This window comes from Toxotes jaculatrix, chromosome 1, assembly GCF_017976425.1.
Source record: "Toxotes jaculatrix isolate fToxJac2 chromosome 1, fToxJac2.pri, whole genome shotgun sequence".
Taxonomy (NCBI): Eukaryota; Metazoa; Chordata; class Actinopteri; family Toxotidae; genus Toxotes; species Toxotes jaculatrix.
The window spans coordinates 26,004,567-26,021,447 of record NC_054394.1 but is presented as its reverse complement, the minus strand read 5'-3'; the positions used below and the strand labels follow the sequence as shown (position 1 = coordinate 26,021,447).

Sequence of the window (16,881 nt, the reverse complement as noted above, 5' to 3'; positions counted from 1 at the left end):
GTTATCTGACTACTGTCATACTGTCCACTATATCAAGGTTCACTTAGTTTTGAATGTAAATGGTCCTTCTGTATCAGGTGGATTTTCATAAAAGTGATGTGATACCTTTGTACTATATGTTGTACTATATGTTTTGGTCCTTTTGCTCAATTAAAGAATCATACTAATTATCATAGTAGCAGCTAATTTTCTGTAAACTAATCCACTAATTGTTTCAGTCCTATGGAAAATAGCAGTAATTTAGTCCACCCGTCGGCATATCAGGTGACCACATATCGGGTCCCAGAAGTTGAGAAGAATTTGCTCTTCTTGGTCTCCAGCTGGGAGTACAGGGTGAGACAGTTGGGTGTTTAGGGGACTTTAATATATATAAATATATTGGATCGTATACTGAGTGCTGCAGGTGGTCCCTGTGGGGCAAACATCTATCATGGGATTTGGAGTTCAGCCAGAGGTGGGTGTGTGAGTGAGCGTGTGAGTGTGTGTGTGTGTGTGTGTGACTGAAATCTATTATCTTATCTAACTGCTGTAGAAAGCTGCCAGAGCCTGGTGCTCTCTGAATATCATTGAGACCTTAATGACAAGACTCACACTGTGGGGACATGGAGATTGATCACCTGCCATGTCTTCGCCCCCAATAATTAAAGTCTGTTTTCCTGTGTGTGTGTGTGAGTGTGTGTGTTCTGTCTGGCACTGCCCACCCTTAATAAAGGCAGGGTCACTCCTGTTGTAGTCAGTCTCTCTGAGCCGGTAAAAAAAAGGGAGGAAATAGGAAGTAATTACCTTGAAAACTGAGGGTTGTGCTCCTGGCTCATTTGCCTTAATCGAATTTCGATATCCGCCTCTCATTAGACTTGACCCCCAACCACTGGGACAAGCTAACCGCTGACTAACCTCTGATACAGAGGGCTAATCAAATGGGTCAGTTATCCATCTGGGTCCAAGCTGGCTATTAAAAAGCAGCTAGCCTTCTAATTTTTAAATAAAAGCAGATGGAAGACCAAATCACTAAAAAGTATATTTGGCCAGAGTGGATTTTGTGTGTGTTCAGGGTTGTGGCCACAATTAAAAGGTCAATTACTGATTTTTGAAGTGTTCTCTTTTCCTCTGTTAAAGTTTGGATTGCCACAGATGCTCTCAAATTAGACACTGAACAATGAAGAAACTAATACATATAATATAATAATGGTACCAAGTAAGAGTAAGAGTACCATGTTTAGGACCAAAAGTTCTCAGAAACCCTAAAAACCTGGTGAGAATTAGAGCAGACATAATGACAAAAATGAGACAAAAATGTTCACAGCAGTCTCTGGGTTTTTAGTCCAAGTTGGAGATGTTGGGGATTTGAGACAGCTATGATAAAATGCAGTGTTAACACAACAGATGGCTAATTTAAAAGTCACAACATACCACTGCATGAGTTAGTATCTGATTTAACCTCAAAACAGTAACAATGCGTAACACAACAAAAAGTAGCTAATTTAGAATAATTGAGGGGTAACCATCATGGAATAATGCCTGAATACTTCCAAGTCAGAATAACAGGAGATTTTCCAGTTCCTCCCGCTCAGACGACATTGCTTTAGTGCAGCCTAAATCTTTTATCCACTACACCTTATAAATGTTCAGTACCTGCTAAGTCCATACTGCTCTGATCTCTGTTGCAATCACAATGCTTGTCCAAACCTGACCGCTCTAATTCCTCCTGCTATTGGGTCAGAGGTAGGGGTAAGCCTGTTGGCTAGAACCTTTTATCTAATTAAAGTGCAGCCAAAGTGAAATCTGAGAAACACCATGATCTGATCTCAGTCTGGACTGCTTTACTGTATATCGGGTGTTCTTTGATCCTGCCCGAGAGTGCAGGATCAAACTGCACTCTGTATGCTGACAGGTCACAGTTAACCAACAATCAGTGAAATTACGGCAGTGTACACACATATTGAGAGCACATTGCAAACAATGCGAACTCAAATAAATACAATAAAACACTGGAGACAGGGGCAAGTCTGCACGAGTGAAGAGGACATGGCACTGCTGGTTTGTATTCAGTCTGAACATTCAAATGCCACAGAGAGGAGGAAGAAAATGGTTGCAGATTAATACACTAAGCTACTCTTATTCCCTTTTCACCCCTATTTTCCTCCTGAATCCATTGCCCTTTGCCAGGTTCTCCTTGACATGCAACACTTCAGCTGAAGCGCGTAAAGGGAAAATAGACCTGTGAGCGTAATGTAGCATGCTTGAACTGCCTATATGTCTGTATTGGGAGTGCCAGTTCTCTTCTATGCATGCAGTCTTGCCCCTGGCGTCAGGTCAAATGAAGGAAGAAGAGGGGGTATACACACAGTGAGAGGCAGATTGGGAAGTCCACGTACCCCGATGATAGCATTCAGCTCAGTCATTGTCACCTGCTTAGCCCGCTCAACAGCCTGAGCCACCTGCTGTTGATGCTGCAGGACACATAAACACAAAGATGAGATTCCTGATGGTAAATAATTCATTACAAAAGTGAAAAAAGATGGTTTATCTACAAGTATACAAAACAGGCACTTTAGCTGAGGGGGAAAATATGCTCCATAATGCACAAAAGCCATTTAATCCCACTCAAAGTCAATGATACAACAATCAAATAAAGATACTTTGCATCTGTGTTATCTGTGTCGTGTCAAATAGTGGTCAGAGTGAATGAAAAACAATACAACTGAAATCTGCTGTCAAGACATTGGGACAGCCAATTTTTGTTCCTTGCATGTTTAGTCTTGTCTACTTTGTTCTCCAGAAAAGCCTGTAGGTTTGGCAGAACTATCATTTCTATTTGTATTTTGTTTGGCAGCTTGTTAAATAACCACAGGTGGATAAGGAACAGGAGTAGCGTGTTTTAGTAATGATCAGTGATTGAAATAATTGACTTGTTTTTATTTATGATTCAAATACATTATTTAGTGGGGCTGTGCTGCTAAAACTCAATTCAATAACATGTTCACGATTAAGACAACTGCTTAAAATTTGTATCCCTGTTAAGCAATGGATGCATGTCTTGCAGTATTTAACATGCCATTGGCAGGGTCTCTGCACAACAGCCACCTTCACAATTTCCCATACAGTTGCTGTACTTTGTGAATGAAATGCTGCTGGCTGGGTTGACACTCACCTCTTGTGACAAAAATGGCATGATCTGAGCCAGAATTGCATTGAGACGTTTGGCGATCTCAGTCTGTTGGAGAAGAGAGAGACAATATTAGAATGATAGCCCTTCAGTATAGTGCATGCCACAGGCAACACTATAATTAAGCAGTTAAACTATAATACCAAGGCGTGTGCATTTGTGCACACACACAAACATTTCCAGGGTCCATCTGGGTAAGACCATGTATTCCTTAACTAAATTGGGACCGCCTTAGAACAAATTTACTTCCCCCTCTCTCCTGCCTCCATTAGGCCTTATTTCATTATGAGGCTGAAATATGCTAATACCATCTGGCTGGAGAGACCCTAATGAGGTCCATACTTCATAATTACAGCCCACAGAGAGGAGGGTGGGGAACGCTGAAGCAGACAGGTTAACTCTCTGGCCCTATCCATCAGAGGCATCCTTGGTATCGACCGCGGAATATTAGCTGGGAGAGTAAGATGATACTGCGGGGCTCGACAAACACAGAGCACTTTACAGCACTGCATTTGGACAAATGGTTTTGCTGTGCTGCCTGTCTACCGCACTTGAATGTCCCAAGACATTTTGCCCAAACCTATTTCCTTTTTTAAAAACTGTACTTTCTACAGAGAAAGGAGGAGGAGAAATAGAGGAACACAAATGTAGAAAGCAGGATAAAGGAGAAGGGGTGGGGTGGGGTGATGAATGGTGAAGTGAAACCCCCTGATTTGACACTAAGGTAATGTGGTTTGACTGAACCGAGGGAGGTGAACTAATTGATTCTGAGAGATTAGGGGTGGAGGCCCAGCAGGTGTGTGTGGGGTGAAGAGGTCTTTCCCGCCGTTTTATACACTGCTGCATTCCACTCATTTTCTCCCTTAACCTTGTTTGACTGTGAAAGGGGGAGGGAAGATAAAGGAGGAAAAAGAAAGTGGAGGCAGGGGGGTGCGAGTAACCTTTTGCACAACCTCTGTGTCACTCTTTCCTTTTTGGAGGAGGGGGGACAGGAAAAGAAGGAAAGAAGAGGATGGGGACAGACCTTTACTGGCCTGTCAGGAATTATCTTACAACCCCCCTGTCTGACCTTAGACACTATGCTTTCTCTCTGCATCCAGCCTACCCCCTTCCTCCTCCTCCAAATGCTTCTTCACACCCCACCATGCTAATCTCCACTACTCTCCTCAGTGCCCTCCCTCCTTCCTCCTCTTCCTCTCTCATCCTCCCTCTCTTCTGTTGCTGGGGCAACGCTATCTGGCACGGCTGATCGTTATGTAAATTGGGCTGGGGCCCTGACCAGAACAGCCTGTAAAATCATATTAGGCGCAGCACAGAGGCAGGTCATTAAATTGAATTTTCGGCCTGTCGATCTGATCGGCACGGGAAATTAATGAGGGATAACTGGGAGAGGGAAAGGGGCTGCACTGGTGGAGGGGGGGGGGGGTGCGGCGGGTAGGGGCATACTTAGAGAGAGAGGGGGAAAGAGCGGGAGAGAGCTCTATGGAGACTCATAAACCATCATCATTAGCGGGGGCTGGATACAATGACACACAGTAGGATTAGAGTGTTTCAGTATCACACCACTTCTCTGGAAATGGCTGCAAGGGGAGCAACATGGGGCTTGTAGGAAACAGCAGTACGCTGATACACTCGGCTATTAGAGCAACAACATTACAAACCCTCGCCACAAACCAATTCATAAAGAAAGGCATCCCTTTGTTTGCAGCAAATCACCACCCCAGAGCCACCATTTGAAGCCAAAAACATTCGTGGAATGCAGGTGCGCTCTGCCTTTCGTGTTTAATTGTTTTGCACACTGTGCTAAAAACACACAGGTTTCTCTCAGCGGTTCATTTTGAAAAGAAAGCTGGAGCACCAGGTGGTTTCAGAGCTGAGATCATGCTTTGTGTGTTCAGGGTTTTTTAAGGTTAAATGTTCCTGAACCCTTGGCTTCCTTTGAAATTTACCCCCGAGTTAAGACTATTACTTTGGGGCCAGGAAATAAAACAATAGGACAGACTTCCTTTGCATCCATTTTTGTTTTTCTTTTCATGCCCTAATTATTGCAATGCTGATGTTGGACATTTTTCCTGTCAAATCTCAGCTACAGTTAAAGAGAATATGAGGGCAAACATGACCCACACACCAACCTGAAGACATAGTGTAAAACCCCTCAACTGAATCAATACCTTTATCAGCTACATCTCAGCCTCCTCTGTCAAATTTAGTCACTCCACTCTGTTCAGAGTTCACACATGTTAGGGAGGGCAAATGGGCACATGGCTTATTTACATGACTTTTTGACAGCCATTCTGAAGGGGAAAAATACTGATAACACACCACATCCGATGACTCGCAGCACTCTTAAATGACTCCCACTTTGCTTTGGAGGCACTATTTTCCACAGTGCTTTTAGTGGCAGAGACAGGCTCTGGAAAGAGTTTATTGACACTTAAAGCCACTGAAAACAGAAGCCTTAGAGCCGGCAGAAGCTTTTCACTGCAGCTCCACAATTACAGGTACTCAGGGTTGTCTAGTAGCACCAGAGCTTGGAGAGGCTCTCTCTCCATTGCATCCCTCTGTCAATGGTGCGTTGAAAGCCATTTGGCTGTTTGTCGCTCCAGGCATTAGCCCCCAAGTGGAGAGCAGAGTCTCTGACGAGGATTCAATTGGCGAGGAAAACAAGTGGCATATGATGGGAGGGGGGCAGAGATGGCTGTTTGGGAATTATCTTCTCAGCCAGAGCAGAGGAAGAAAGAGGCACTTAGAGGTATCTTGTTCATTACAAATGCATGAAGAATATTTTGCATGTGCATGTCATTCTATTTTGAGCTCATACACACAAAAATGAAGTGACATCCTTTTCTGCAGGGAGCGCATATGGAAATGGGCTGTTTTCCAAGAGATTACATTCGATTTCGTTAGAGTTCAAATCCTCATGATGTAGACCATATTTTTCTGAGTTCTCTTTTTGAATTATGCAGTTTATATGTACAGACATGCACACACACCCAGACACTAATTGTGTAACTCTGTTCTACTAGCCTTTCTAGCTTGGCTATCAAAAAAAAAAGCATGTCTCACAGCCTCCAGTAACCTCGTCAACCTCCCTTGAGAGACTGTGTGTGTGTTCTCGTAGTCAGTTTGTTTTGGCTTAGAGACAGGTCGGCCATCATCACCTTGGCAAACAATTCCAGGAATCCTGTATAAATTATTCATTTGCACAAGCTCTCTTTCCCTCTGCTTCTCCTTTCACCCTCTTCCTCCATCCAGGAAACGGACATGACTCCTTGATAAAGCACTTTCCCTGTTTCCCTCATTCACTCCACAAGTGAGGAAATGGATATGTACAACAGATTCACAAAATGGCTACCAAAAGGTGTAACAACAGTAAGCAGCCAAATGTAATAGTAACGTATAGGATCCACTGATGTTTAAAATTTTCATTGATTTTTTTTCTATTCATGTTCCTTTTGCATTCAGTTTACCAAAGAAAGAGCTGAAATCAAAACATAGTCATGCGTACAAGAGAGATAAACAGGGACCACAACTGAGAACAGAGGTAGTGGAAAGACAAAGCAACCCCCACCACACCCACACCACAAAGTCAGCAGAGCACGTTGCTGAGGCAGCCTAATGAGCTGCGCTAAATAAAATCACTTATTGACAGCAAGCGAGGGTGATTACCTCCACCCTGCACTCGTTGCCATCATAAGATACACTGTCAAAACAAATTACCCCCCAGCAGCCACGCAGATCTCTTTGCTAGCAACCATTCAGATCAGAAGCAGGGTACGCAAAGCTGTGTGTCTGTTGGAACTTGAATAATAGTGTATCTGTGTAAAGACACAACTTGTGCTACCATGCAAGGGATATGAGAATTCATTTATACGCACTATGTATGTTTGAGCCCATTCCCGTCCTTTTCAATCCAGCTTTGTAGAAATAACAACATAAAATGAGTTTATCGGGTCTTTTTTCACACTGCAATAAATCTTGTACACAAGCACAGTAATATGCCTGCCTGCATCCAATAATCCAGTCTCCCTCTCTTCCTACCAATAACAAGGACAGCTAAGGGCTGTCTGTTTACCTCTCGCTGATGTCATCACAAACACTCGTTCACCAGGGACAGGAGAAGGGAGAGCGAGGAAGGGAGGTGGCAGGAATCATGCATTATTCACAGGGCTCCGTCGACTCCAACGGGCTTATTGATAAACAAAGAAGATGCACAGGAGAGGACCAGTCGATTAACCCATTTACCCCGAAGCCTCTCACTCCTTTCCTGAGACCCCCCCCATTTTTTTTTCCCCAGCTCATCTTGTCCACTGCCACCAGCACCCTCCCACAACAACCAGTCCACCCCCACCCTCAACCTCCTTGTTGGTGATAAGTGCCTGACAGAAAAAGCTCAGGAATGGGGAGGGGGGTGAGATGCAGTGAGCTCCTTGATAAAAAGAAAACATACCTAGTTAGTACACACATACCGCATGGCTACCAAAAAAAAAAAAAACACAGCTATACCTGATGAATTGTGCAGTGTGCTGCTGTTCCAACTGGGATCCCCTCCCACTGATGCCATTAACCTTCTGGATCTGAGGGCCATGAATCCTCCACCCCACCTCTCTGTCTCTCTTTCTCCCTCTCTGACAGACTCCCACTCTCATACATCATATCAAACAGCTAATGGCACAAGGGCCATCATTCACATCACATCGTTGGGTTGGTGGGGCAGACAGGGGAGGGGGAAGCAATGAAAAGACATAAGTGCAAAAGGAGGAGGTGGGAGAGGAGAACTGAGGAGGCAAAGATGACTGAGGGAAACAGAAAGCAAGACAGAATCTGGGAAAATGGAAATGTAAGTGTCAAAAGATAAAAGAGGGGCACCTTAAGATCATGTTAATCTTTTTTCCTCTTTTTAAGTGAACAGAATAAAAGATTATGATGATACAAAAGAAATATATACAAATAATTCAAAAGATAAATTATAAAACTAAAGGCCTCAGGGCACATTGACAAAACAGAGTTGTTTTGCAGTGTTGTTTACAGGTGTTATCTGACTTCCATTTAGAACTATAGTGTCTAGGGTAGGTGTGGGATGAGCAGATGAACAAACCAAGCATACTAACAAACAGATAATTACAGCCATGAATATTCTGTATCCTGTCACACAAAAACACTTAAGATGAAATGCTCAAAGTGCCCAACTCCAGACATCTCACAGGTATGAAAGAACCTTTTTACCTTCTGTTTTGTGCAACTGTATCACCGGTTTGTTTGTTTTTTAAATTGCTCTTTCAACCTTGGGCTGCAACGAACGACTATTTTCATTATCAGATTAATCTCTTATTGCTTAGTCCATAAAATAAAATAAACAAAAAAATAACACTAAGACATACAAAGAACACATGACAAATTAATTGAAGAAACGACTTATTTTCATCCACAGGAATATCAGAGCATGGCTGACAGAAAAGCACTGCTGGAGTTAATAAGCTTGTTCGAGGACACTACAGCAGGGTGCATTCTTGGTGCTGCGGGAGCTTTAAGCCAACTAAGTATTTGGGTTGATGGATGGTTTGCACAAACACCAGATCAGCCGGCCTCCAAAGCTCTGGACATAACAGGCCAAAGATCAACTGGAATTAAGCCAACAGAGAAGCCTGATATGAAATGCGGCCACTGTTTCTAAGGCTGAAATGATTTTAACATATCTGCCCGCTTTCCTTCGTGCTTCCAGTCTATTGAAGCTGCTCCTTGGGTGGTGTAGAGGTGTTTTTACCCTATTCATTTGTAGAGGTCTTTCCACTGCAGCATGATGCCCAGTGCTGGGTGGCAGCTGAACTAATGAGCTTTTAGTCCAGGCTGGCACTGGGGAGGCAGACACGGAATAGTGCAGGCATATGTGTCTGTGTGCATGTGTGTGCGCACACACACACACATTCAGAAGGACAAACCGCACAAAAACACATCCTCTCAGACTGTCTGCCAAATACTTCACTTTAATCTTATCAAACCATCCCCATCAGGCAGCGTGCCCTTCGTGTTGTTTAGCCTGTCAGCATTTTCACTACAGGAAGCCAGTATGTGTATGCCTCCTAAAAGCATTTAAGGATGAGGGCAGAAACTAAGGTCAGGTATGTGTGTGTGTGTGTTAGTATGTCTGTGTAGGTGTGTTTATATTCCTCAGTCACTAGGAGAAAAAACAACAACAGTGTTTTGGCTATACACAGACCATCTCTGATACGGCTACATACCTGTTTGTGCATCTCAATGTTGAGCCCATAGGACATCTCATAGTACTGTAAAATAGAAAAGAAAACATTAAAAAACTAAAACCTTCTTTCAGACATTTCTACATTGAATCAACCAAGTAATTAAAGACAAGACATGTATGTTCCATTATATACTTTATGCCCTTTGTTAATTGGGTACATCAAAAATAGGAATCTCAAGTTATTTCTCACTTTTCATGACCAAGGAACCGAGAATTTGTTTGTCTAAAGCAACCAAACAATAAAAGAGAAGTTGAATATGAAAATGTTGCAGCACATAAGTGAACCATGAAAAAAACACTGACATTAACCTAAAAAGGTGAAAATCTCATGTACTTTTTGCAGCCACAGCAGAGAGAAGACTGGTTACTGTTCCCGTTTACTTCTACTAGGCATTGCCAGTTTTTGAGCACAAACACTGTCTATGGCTAGAAAAACCAAGGGGAAAGCCAATGCTATTATTGAAAACAACATTATCTGCTGCTGAGTGCCAAAAGCTTGTGAGCCCACCACCAGATACAAACTAAAGCCTAATAGTTTGTCTGTCTTGTTTATCAAACACACAGCAAACAGTTTCCATTTATTATACCTACTCCCACCACCTTCTGGTTCCTCACAGGGAAAATAATATTTAACAAACATGCTGCTGCGTTTAGTTAAAGTAATTCCTTTCATGTGCAAACAAGATAAGAACACACATACACAAACTAAGTCACATCACTTGTCAGATAAAGACTGTTCTTTTTCCATGTACACAATGCAACTTTTCCTGTATTAGAAAAAACCTTTGAGATGGGATGATGCTGCAGAGGCAAAGATTTCATTGTCTCTATCTGATCATAAGGGAGCTCTGTACTGAATTTAACATGATGTAACTGCACTTTTGCAACAGTTTCACATTTATCCCGTCACAGCACTTTGATAGAAATCAAAGTGATCGAAATCAAAGTTCAATGAGTGATAGGGTTGGTAAGTGCTTGAATATTACTGGTTACTGATTTGTATTGGAATTGCAGTGGGATGATATGAGAGCTGCCTCTGACAATTACTGTCATCATCAACTTATATGCTGATCATTTTGTCAATTCACTGATCAATCGATCCAAAGTGACACTTTCAAATTGCTTGGTTTTGTTCAACCAGTTGTTCAAAATCCAAACATGTTTAGTTAGTTTATCATGAAAGATTTTGATTGAAAAGAGACTTAAATGATTTGTCCGCTGTCAGGACCCCATGTCTGAACAGAGTGCCACTGGGGGGATGTGCTCGGGAAACCTTAACTGCCTGCACAGATCTACTTTCAAATGCCTGTCAGCAGCTGAAGTGAGGACGCCTGTCGCAGATCTTCAGAATAGTTACTGATTAATTTTGAGTCTATTGACTAATCAACTAATCTCAGTCTAAACTGTAACTGTATTTGTTTTACACATGCAAAGTTTTGTCTGACATAGGGAAACACATAGTTAATTACACTGAATATTAAAGCTATTATTTTTTCCTACATTTTGAATAAATTTATAAAATTGCATTACACTATATGATATTGGGACCGTTCAATAACTTCTGGCCCTGACAAGCAGTCTATTATCTTCATGGTTGGAAAAAAACACACAAAGTCTCCCCCTATCTAAGAAACCCCTGGGTGTGTCTAAAGTGTCTGAACAGCCCCATGGTTCACCTCAGGAGAATTAAAAAAAAAAAAAGAGTACAGGAAACCCTGTGATTCATGCACAAAGCCAGCAGACCAGTCATTAACCCCCAGTGGGTCATGTTGGGTGTGTTAAGGAGGGGTGGTGGAGGGTCATAAAGAGGACCCCAGAGCCATAGAGGGGGGTCGTCACACCCCACAATCAATAGTTGGACATTTGACCCCTGCTAGAGTTTCAACTGCCTCTCCATGCACCCCCACCCTGCTCCTTTTTATCCAATGAAAACACAGGCGTGAGTCAACAATACCAAGCAGGCACAAATGCTAACATGGCCTTTGCAAAACACCAGCACTGCACCACCTGTGACTGTTCACCTGAGGCTAAAGGGAGGATGCAGTATTAAATCAGCCTCACAGCTTTACGCTGATTGCTCTTACCATGACGTAATGACGCTGCATCTCTGTTTTTTCATTGGCAAGTTTATCGTACTCCACTTTAAGACTAAATGAAGAAGAAAGGGAAAGAAAGGTATTAATTTAAGATGACAGTTTCACAACACACACTCAAGAGTGAAAGCACTGATTTAAGTTTACATACATTTTTCTTTGTTTCATCAGAGTAAACTTGGTGCATGAAGCTACAGAAATGGAACAAAACAGAGGCAGCTTCCTCTTCCTATTCTTTCCAGGAAGCCAGTGCTGTTTAGAGTAGGCTGGTCATTACCTGTGGTACTGGGCCTGCAGGAACTGAAATTCGTCTTTGATCCTGTCGCAGGACTCTGCCACAGTGAACTTGAAGCCAGGCTGTCCTGGCTGGTGAGGTGCCTGAAAAGGGCAAGGTTAGAGATACCACAGGTGTAAATACCAACATCACAGCCTAGATAATCGTCTCATCTCTCTGCTGCCACTTCCTCCTCCTCCTCCTTCTCTTTCTTGGTAAACTATTTTTTTTTCTCTTGATGGTTTCTCCTCACATTTACCCTGGCAGAGGAAAAGAGCTGCTTTCACTCAACAGCATGTGCAATGACAGAGGAGGGTCACTTCATCCGTCCTCAAAGTAATGTTACACGGTAAACAGAGGATGATGAGGGAGGAACACTTAAAATCAAACACACTGTTGTGGGGTTTCAGTGCATCCTGCGCAACAAACACAATTAACCTTTTAGCACTACACATGCCACTAAAACAAACTACATTGAGAAATTAAGACAGTTTCCAGAAGGAGGTGATGATCTACTTTCTTGAGTTCAACAAAAATGTTTGATCTTGTTGCCAACAAACACGATCTCCCAGTTTCTTTCCTGCCAGAGTGAAGCGCCTCAGCAGCACCGATGCAGACCATAAATAGTAAGGTGTGGATCAGCAGATCCACTGTGACGAGCTAATTAGGCTATTTTGAAGGGCGGTGCATTTGCATCAATTTACAAACTGTGACAAAGACAGCTACTTACCGGATGCCGGCCTTGTGGATACATGTCGAGTCCTTTACACGAGGGAATCGGTGTGTTTTCTCTCTCTCTTTCTTTCTGTAATCCCAGTGAAGGTGCGGTAAATCACCGCCACCCCCTCCCCTCTATACGCAGGATGGCGGCGGACAAAGCCCTGTTCTCGGCTGCGAGGCGCACACTCAGACCCCGACCACTGGATGTATCACCTCGTCGGCCTTTCCTTTGTACCTAAACAAACAGAAAACGGGGCACAGCTCAGGAGCTGAATCACTTTCGCGGAGAGCGAGTGTAGCACCTTGGTTGTAAATCGACATGACTTAAAGCTTTATGAACTTAACCGGACTGTTATGAAAAATAAGAAACGTTATCTACATTTTGACGTAACAATTTAAAAAACAACAACAACAATATATTTCCTACTGTGTCAAAAATCTATCGCCTCGTTTTGCACTACAGTGGTAAAAACAAGTGTGGCAGTAAAATGTTTATCAAATAAATCCCAAAGTTGAGAGTTTTGATGACAACCTCAACGACACGATGCTTTGTTTTTCTCGTAAATCTAACGACTTGTCTTCCACAAAGCGGGCGGGGGGGGGGGGGGGGGTTTAAAAAAAAAAAAGAACACACACAAGGGTTGTTTTGGTGGTCCGGGAAGATCAGAAAACAAGGAGCTGCTGCTTTCAAAGTCGGCTGCCATAAAGCCACACCACCTCCACCACCACCACCACCACCCGCCTTGTTAGCGGCTCTCTCCGTGTTGCCTTTTTACCTTTGTCTCGACCGATTCCTCCCCTCTCTTCTGCACAGGTAAAATAAAACAAATATAGTATCCAAACACACAGCTTAATCCTCGACTTGTAACCGTCACCACGGAGTGATGGGGGCGGAAAATGTCCGTCGCCGTTTCTATTTTTCATACACTTCTTCTTTGCCTCTTGTGAGTCGTTTAAAAAACCCCGGTGATCCCGAGGCGGAGAGCGTATCTCCGTCCGGTCGGACGTTGGAAACCCCTCGATTGGGACGAGTTGTTGACAGCAGACAACTTCAAAGAAAGCCTATATTAGATCCAGCAATAGTAGACGAATCTTCCAGTAAGTCCAAAGATTATTTTAAAGCGAGTAAACAGGTTAATTTTTTTGAAAATGTCGGCCGTTGTAAAATACACCACTAGCTAGCTGGGTATACCCAGTTCCTCCGCCGCTCGCGGTACCACACACAGACTGTTCACTGACACGAGGACCCGACTGCCGAGAGAGGGCCCCGCACTAACCAATCGGGTTCTCCGAAGGAGTTTAGCAACGTTGACCAATCACATCACTGTATCCCCACGTGGGGTGTCCAGCAAACCGGCGTGGTGATTGGCCTGTGATCTGTGACCTCACATATTCGCCATTTTGGATTTGAAGTGACATTCATTTCGTTCAACAACTTGTTCAAAACAAAGGCAATAATTTATATGTCCGTGCATTGGAGCCGGTGGTTCAGCGTCTCACATTATTATGTACCTGTGAGTTTTATCATTAAAAGCTATGTCGATTCAAATTCACTATATGCTTCTGTAAACAGGGAAATATCCCCACCAACCAAAGAGAGAATTTCTGACTGTAGGACAAGCTGTAAAATGTAAATGTAAAAGGCTGTAAAAATGTTCTTGATATGTGAGCAAATTATATGTAAAGCTGGTCTGAAGTTTGAAACTGGAGGATCACACTTTCTGCTCTCAATTCAAGGAGAGGTAGAGATGCCAAGAAAAAGAAATAGGTCCTGATACTATGCCAAGAAAAATAGGAGCTCATAGAAATTCATTCAAGACTCGAAGTGCGCAGAAGATGTGAATATCGCTTAATCTACAGCAGAGTGTCCTTTGAGTGACTTGAATTGATCGACCTATTTCTAACGAGACCTCAAGCATCTACAAGCTTTCCTATCAGCAGCACTAGGTAGACTACAACACGTCTGCGCTTCAGGATATCAGCCTATCACGTGTTGCTCGCTACACCCGGCCCCACGTGGGTCCTCCCTTCACCTCCACCCCTCTGCCTCCACCGTCTTTCATCCAATGGTATCGAAGCTGTCTTCCGCCGCGGCTTACAATTGGCTCAGCGCTGGAAAAGCTGTCAGTCAGGAGCCCGGGTTGTCAATTAAACCCACGTTGGGTACGGCGCTGACAAATGCCTGTGCTACTCTCCCTCCTGCCTGCGAATAGTGCCTGGAATGGCTGCTTAATTAGCTTCGAATGGCTTTTCCTTTCAGCTCAAACAATCTGTCACTACCATGTGGTAAAAAGAGCCTTGCATAAAACAAAAGCAGGAAAAAAAAGCCAGTAGGGGCTAAATATCAGTTTGATTCCCCCTCCACCCCACCCCCACCCCCTCTTCAACCCTTCCTTCACGAAAACATTTGCTGCAAAACAAAGCTTTTACCTCGCTCAAACATTGGCTTGTTTCACTCATCTGTTTCTGTGCTCATTTTCTTCTAAAATTGTATTTATTTGTTTATCTGGGTGTCCATTTAGTCCTCTCACATTTCAATATTAAACTTCAAGGATGGGATTTTGTATTCCCTGAGACAAGCAGACCATGGTTGGCTAGCTTAATATGGTATTTATCATTTTATTACATCATTTTATTTATTTGTAAGTTGTTAAATGTTTGATGCAGTAGTTTAATTGTTTTACGGTAACATATCAATCATTGCACTAGTGTTTTTAATTTTAAAATAAATATATCCCTACCTCCAGAAAAGAAGATTTTGAAAGAGAAATCTTTTGGTCTGTATGCATGGCACAGTTACAGAAGTCAGCAGGGAAATTAAGGGGAAACTACAGTTGAAATCTGTGAAAAATACGATACAAAACATAAAAGTGCTTGTCAGTGTCATAATGTAGAGCAGCTAAATTAGATATTAGAAAATGCAAATTATTTGTGAATATTACTTTACAGTGCAAACGATGCACATTGATTAAAAATAATAATAACTGAGTTCCTTCCTGAAAAATGTATCTCAGTTGTATTTTATTCTTCATTTTCATTACGTTTTTTAACAAATGAATATTTCTAAAATGAAGATAGAATCATAAAACTAAGTACATCTCAGACCTAAACTCAGTTTTGGTGCATTTCATATATTTGCAGCATAATAAAAAGCCCAAAAGTCAAGAAGTATACCAAATTTTAAACATCACTGTAGCTAGCATGCTGTGAGCTTTAGCTGTTGCTTAGCAACAAATGGATCCCTCCTGCAGATGCTCTGACATGAGTTGGGATAATAACTCATGTACTGAGGACATGGCAGTAAGCTACACACTCACTGGGAGATTTTAAAGAAGGCTTGTCACACAAAACTTCTAATGATAAATTATCTTAGTAGTCTTAGTTGTAATCATTGTATTTTTAGTAGTCACAGACTTTTTGCACCTAGTAATCCAAGTTTCCTGTTCTCTCAGATGCAAGTGAAAATCACTGATTTGCTTCCCAAAACAGGCATTCACTGTTAAAAACTGAATGGTGTAACCATTTCTGTCATGCTGTGCCCCCGACTTTAATAATGGTGTATGCAAATTTCATTGTTGCTTCAAATAAAGAAGGGTTGCACAAAAGTTAATTACATAATCCTAGTTATAATATGGTGATATATCCACATCTTTAATATGCTTGATATAGTTTAATAAAAAAAAAAAGTATGAAAAGTTCATTATTGAGTAATGGAAAAAAAATCTAATTATCAACCAATCTTTCTGTAAAAGAAAAAAAAATCGACTGAAATAATTTCCTCTCTGCCTCTCTCCGATGTTTGACCTTTGACCTTGAAGACACATACATTATGAGTCCTGGATGCATTTGTAAGAAACATGGGCCTCAACAAGAGCTCATACATAAACTGAATTCAAGTCTCAGGAGCAATTTAGCCTCCAGCTTTGTATAGCCTCCACTGTTTTGTTTGATAGAGCAGCGGCACAGTGGATCAGAGGGTTTTACTTCACCTCACAGGCTCTTTCTGAATGAACTTTGCCTTCATGTATTTCCACTACCTGCTCTATTTTCCTCACATATTCCAGAGAGATGCTAGTCAGGTACTTGAGAAGCTAAACTTGAGGTGTCTCTACCTGAAAATAGCAACCTGTACTCTACACATCCGGGTACACATTTACTGCAACCTTTGAGATGATTAAATGTCTGTGTGCTTGTGTGTAATGAATGGTTTTAGGGTGTTAAAACTGAATAAACCACAGTTTTCTTCTGTAAAGTTTGCATGACTGTCTGAAGCGCCCAAGAAGAGTAGCAATGCTAAAAACCTCTTCCTCTGCCTCAAATCTGGGATACTGCCAAGTATAAAGTGGGAGCAAATTACTAAATATTTTAT

At 42.2% G+C, this 16,881-nt stretch overlaps 1 protein-coding gene across 10 annotated transcripts in view; it reads right to left on the bottom strand.

The window, feature by feature from the left end:
- tle3b (TLE family member 3, transcriptional corepressor b) overlaps window positions 1-13,740 on the bottom strand; it is a 31,982-nt gene extending 18,242 nt beyond the window's left edge. For 5 of the 10 annotated variants that reach the window (XM_041062188.1, XM_041062432.1, XM_041062350.1 and 2 more), the window contains exons 1-7: window positions 13,289-13,740; window positions 12,523-12,747; window positions 11,796-11,896; window positions 11,510-11,573; window positions 9,406-9,450; window positions 3,152-3,214; window positions 2,346-2,450 (exon numbers count right to left, since the gene is read on the bottom strand). In XM_041062188.1, the coding sequence (XP_040918122.1) occupies window positions 2,346-2,450; window positions 3,152-3,214; window positions 9,406-9,450; window positions 11,510-11,573; window positions 11,796-11,896; window positions 12,523-12,546 (402 nt within the window). In that variant the 5' untranslated portion in view covers window positions 12,547-12,747; window positions 13,289-13,740. The remainder of the gene's footprint in view (window positions 1-2,345; window positions 2,451-3,151; window positions 3,215-9,405; window positions 9,451-11,509; window positions 11,574-11,795; window positions 11,897-12,522; window positions 12,748-13,288) is intronic. The other 5 variants (XM_041062266.1, XM_041062613.1, XM_041062863.1 and 2 more) reach the window with 1 other exon arrangement.
- Between the last annotated feature and the right edge of the window lie 3,141 nt (window positions 13,741-16,881).